This window comes from Cydia fagiglandana, chromosome 21 (genome assembly GCF_963556715.1).
Source record: "Cydia fagiglandana chromosome 21, ilCydFagi1.1, whole genome shotgun sequence".
Classification (NCBI taxonomy): domain Eukaryota; kingdom Metazoa; phylum Arthropoda; class Insecta; order Lepidoptera; family Tortricidae; genus Cydia; species Cydia fagiglandana.
The window spans coordinates 14,776,921-14,781,998 of NC_085952.1; the positions used below are offsets into that span (position 1 = coordinate 14,776,921).

Sequence of the window (5,078 nt, forward strand, 5' to 3'; positions counted from 1 at the left end):
GGTGCATCCCATTAATCATATCATATGTTTAAGTTGATTAGTAGCTAGTGTTGATATGTTTGTGTTACTTTGTATGTTTTGTTTTTATTGGTAATTTGTTGGATGTGAATATTGATTTTCTTAATTAAATTTTTGTATTTTCCCTTATATTTGGTTATTATGAGAGTGGGGACTGGCTGATGGCATTTTCTTATTTTTATGCAATTTCTAATTAGTTGAGTAATAGATCCGTGGACTGAATATTATTGATATATAAATGTAAGTTAACGTATGTTAATGTAAGATTGTTATTTATTTACTTTAGATTTAAAAACAAAATATTTATTCTGATTGACTACATGTCATAGAAATAAGTTATACCGTTATTTAAAAAAAATTGAAATCAAATTTGCAAATTGAACAGATAATAATAAAAAAAAATATAGAGTTTATAATTCGCATTAAAGGTATTAAAGTCGTATATGTAAGTTGAAATTATTTGATCTAAAATAATAATAATATTCTGTGTAAGTAATGTTTTCATGTATAAAATAATAATGTGTTTTGTAATTGTAATAAAGTGTTGACATGTAAAATACTTTTAATTTACCAATAAAAGTTTGATTGATTGATTGTAATAGCGAAATGATTTGATTGGGGTTTTTTTTTTGCTTTTCTTTTGGAAAACATGAAATTAATTTGTAACTGGTTAAGAGGGCCTTTGCAAAAATATATTAAATATGTTACGTATTGAAAACCAAATGGTGTGGAAGCTAAGTTTTTGAACGTTAAATTGGATAATAATTTGTAAAGATAATAAGTGATGCCGTTTTATGTGTGGAATAATAGATTCTAGTGTTTGTCAGTTAGTCCAAGTTAATGTTGGGTTAGTGTGATAGTGGTTTTGTCTTTACGTTGGGAAATGGGTTTGTTATGTTTTAATCGATGCTAAATAATATTATTGTTGAGGTGTTTTTTTTTATTGTGGTGTTTTAGATACCTATATGAAGATATATATGTTAAGTTAATTGTAAAGATGGAAATAATGGAATGCACCCCCGTCTCAGTTATTAAAAATTGCTGATTGTATAAAGCTGTTTGAGTTAACCATGCGACGCCTTATATGTGTTTTGTTTGTTTTAATTTTGTTTATGTGTTTTAAAATTTAACGAATGATGCCTCGGTTAAATTTATTGATGGTTATTAGAAAATGTTTTTGTGTTATTAATTGTTTTATCTTTGCAAGTTTTTGGTATTTAATTTTATCTATATGTATGTTTTATTACTTGTTTTATTTTAATAAGTTGTTGATATTTAATTTTATCTAGATGTATGTTTTATTACTTGTTTTATTTTAATAATTATTATTTATCGTCAACTGGTGAATATATATTTTTTTTTAACATATATTCATGTCTTGTTTTTCGTCATCAAGTAGTAATCGCAAACTAATTATAATTTTATTAATAGATAAATAGATAGTAGAAATTGAAATATCGCTCGCAGATGGATCTGCATGTTTAAAGAATAGATTATACATAATTATGATTATAGATCTATCTTTACATAGATAGATAGATTATGAATTTGATTAATATTATCCTTAATGATAATTTTAACTGATAATTTTAATAAGACGAGAAAAAAAAATCCTTAAGTAGTTGGTGTGCTTGCTTACTTGTTAGGTTTGCGTTTGGCTGCGGTATACGTGACGGCTTCGGTATTGTCTCCTGGAAGTGTGGGCTCTGCCATGTCCATGAGGTGGCTGGTGATCCGGCCGAGTTGGTAGTTGGGGTCGACGGTGAATACCTGGTGTTTTTGTGGCCCACTGGACTGTTCTTGTTGTGGCTTTCTGTCCCGTGGTATCCACCGTTATTATTATTGTTATCATTGCCCCTGTGCCGCTGTGAGCTTGGCTAGTGCTTGCGCTGTTGGACGCTTTGTTCGGAGCAATGATGACTTTTCCTTTTTGGCTGCTCATGACCTTCTGGACGTAATCTTCTCCCTTGACGAGCTGAACGTACGCGCACCGGTCGAACCAACGCGCGTGCTGCTCCCATGGGACATCGTCCTCCTCCCAGTCCTTGAGTCCTCCGTCGCAGTAGAAGCACTTGGTCTTGTCGCTCTGGCCGGTGTAGTAGAAGCCGGCCTCGGCGAGCTCCTCGGGTTTCTGCTTCATGCTCTTGGGCCAGTCTTTGAAGGTGCGGAGCCGGGCGGCCTTGTTGTTGTAGCGCGGGTGCGGGTGGGGTTTGGGGAGCACACTGGCGCCGGTGGCGGGCGGCGCGCACATGCCGCACTCGTCCTGGCCTGTAGTCATCTGGTGGTTGCTGTTAGGCACAGGCGGTGTTGGTAGTGGCGGCGGGCCTGGTGCTGGGCTAGCTAGCTGGCTGGTTGGCTGGCTGGCTGGCTTACTGGCTGGCTGGTTGGCGTCTAAGCCGGGGCTGGCTCGAGCAGCCCGACTGGCAGGGTCGCCATGAAGTTGGTTGCCACTGCTGGCCGGCGCCGGCATGGTGGCCACGAGGATGACCACCTCTATAAAAAATCGCTAAGACAACCTGAGGAGGTGGAACCCGGGGTTTTTCCATCTCCTCCCGGCGCGGAGGTTGTCATGAGGGATCAGTGTGTGGTGTCGCCCTGCATACTACCTTCGAGAGGGGGAGCTTCGGCTCCAGGGCTTTCGGGTCCAAGGAGGGGACAGCCTCGGCTGTCGGCAGCAGGCGGTGTTCGCGGTAGAATGCTCTGCGATCCCGTGTTCACCGTCACTATTGCTGCGAGACGGGCATACCGTGGAGGGTTTAGTCGGTATTTGGCCCCTTGGCCACGAGTCCGACATATGGGACTCGTGGCCAAGGTTTATAAAAAAAAAAAAAAAGGGTCGCCATGAAGTTCGGGCTAATCCTCGAGCAGCCCGCCTGGCAGGGTCGCCATGAAGTGTTCGGCGTTCAGGGGTTATAATGATAACACAAGAGTCGAGTAAATACTGAATATATTGGTAGAAAGCGCTGGCCTTATATACTAAGGTTTTAACAGGTTTAATCGAGTGGAAGTTATGGCAATGGTCATTAACCATTGTATAGTAAATTACAGTAAGTCAAGGTTTATGGCATCGTTAACTTAATGTTCTGTAAAGTAGTAAAATACATATGTGGGAGATAGGCATCAAGTATCAGCTGTATCAGCTGATAGCAGCTGTGTATGATCTGACTACACTACACTGGTACTGGTACTGGTGGTGGTGGTGGTGGTGGTGGACTGGTATTTGTTTGACCAAGGAGGAGTTTTGTCCGAAGGGTGTCAAGTTCCGTTGTTTGTTTCCGGCGGTTCCGCGCCCGGGCCCCCTGACACTGCGGGGTTGCGAACTGCATCGCAGCCATAATTGTGTTTTTAGTTTTAAGATATATTTTGTAATCATATGTATGCTAGTTTTAAGGTATTTATCTATGGGCCAATAGCTGCCTGAAAATAAATGTTTTCATTCATTACTATATATTGCAGATCAGACACCCAGCCAGTGACATTCTTTTTTTACATTGCTAGTGACAGTTACCTTATTGAAACATGAATAATACAGGGTCATAACCCAAAAATTATCTCACCCTCGTTAGCCATGAGATGTAGATAGTCATGGTCATCGGAATCGTACTTAAATCAGCTACAGTTCTTTTGTGTTAGGGTATTAAACTCCTGAGTTAAAAAGACGGACAGAACGATAGAGTCGCACCATAAGGTTTCCTTTTGTAGCTTTTTGGTACGGAACCCTAAAAAAGTTAAAAAAAGATACCGTCCAGTGGGATAACTGGGGGACAGAGGGGTACATTTAGATTTTATTTTTACTATTAACTCTGGCTAGTTGAAAGATTACTCTAAGACTATTAAATCCTGATTCAAATATTGTTAAAAGGCACCACGTTCGTATGATTGGGGAGAAGATATTTCTTTCATTTCCTTGTCCAATGTTTCCGTGTCCAATTTTTCTTGTCCCCAGTAACCACACTTGACGGTACGTGATTCTTTAACCGTGTAGTTGTATCGAGGGGCGATCGTGGCGTCAACACATCGGGCAGTAACGAGTCCCCGGGGCCGCGGCCGAGATAAGTGTTTTAGCGCCGCGGAAACACGCGTCAAGTGGATCAGATTTATATGTGTGTAAAAGCCGTAATACTGTTTTATAGTTTAGTTGTTGCCTTTGGGGATCCATTTTGACAGCACATGTACCACTTCATGAACATTACACCCATGAGAAAATAAATCCCCTGCATACAGTTAGTAACAATGCATAGACGTTCTGAGGAATCTCAGTCTCAATCTATTCAACCAGGGACTAATAGAACACACACAGGTGATCTATTACACTTGATATAAATGTATATACGCCTCGATAACCCTACGCTCTTATTACCTTAGAACAGAACATATGTAGTTCTCTTTAGCGCTTCGGTATTAAAACGACGTTATGCAATGAAAATTGAAGATACTTATGCCTTTTACCCAGTCTTGGGTTTCAGGCCCTGGTCGGGTTGGGGTTACAAGGGGGTAAGTGCTACGTTGACCAAAGAAGTTAGTACCGTTGTCTAGTAAGGATACAGAACATCGGAGATGTTCAATATAACAATTAGACCACAGGGGAACACCAGGTTTTCAGGTGGCCACAAGTTTTGTATAGCTGCGGACAGGTATCCTGGAGTTGAGTGTGTGAGTGACGAGGCAGTGAAATTTTAATCTTTTTCTTTCTTTCAACAATGTAGTATCATTAGCAAACATCTTTGCTCTTTACAAAATTATTGGAATATCAATTTAAAAACAGTGTAGGTACATCAATTACGATTTGCATAAATTACACTTAAATTAGTTTTAGACACGCTAAAGTTAACCTACTTTGGAATTTACAAGGGTTTTTATTTAGTGATGATTTTATTTTATTTCGTACATTATCTATATTCTGTCTCATTTTTCAAGTGCTAGCTCATTAGATTACAATTACAATGACCAATCTAATCGACTTTGTATAATACTCGTATATAGATTCAAGTCGAAAAACAGCCGTATATTGATTTGTTACCTAAATTATCTTTCATTTGTTCCAAATACGAGTTTAATTG

The 5,078-nt window shown here is 39.1% G+C and overlaps 1 protein-coding gene across 1 annotated transcript; it reads right to left on the bottom strand.

The window, feature by feature from the left end:
* Positions 1–1,653: 1,653 nt before the first annotated feature.
* LOC134675335 (death-associated inhibitor of apoptosis 1-like) lies at positions 1,654–2,488 on the bottom strand. The gene is made up of 2 exons (XM_063533542.1): positions 1,907–2,488; positions 1,654–1,788 (listed from the first exon to the last, which is right to left on the bottom strand). Exons 1-2 carry the CDS (start codon positions 2,486–2,488, stop codon positions 1,654–1,656), a joined length of 717 nt encoding a protein of 238 aa, XP_063389612.1.
* Positions 2,489–5,078: the final 2,590 nt, after the last annotated feature.

Excerpts from the sequence above, each read along its gene's own strand:
- LOC134675335 (XM_063533542.1), bottom strand. The coding sequence starts at position 2,488 with ATGCCGGCGCCGGCCAGCAGTGGCAACCAACTTCATGGCGACCCTGCC. Across the intron at positions 1,789-1,906 it reads CGAACAAAGCGTCCAACAGC|GTATTCACCGTCGACCCCAA; the intron begins GCAAGCACTAGC and ends CAAAAACACCAG.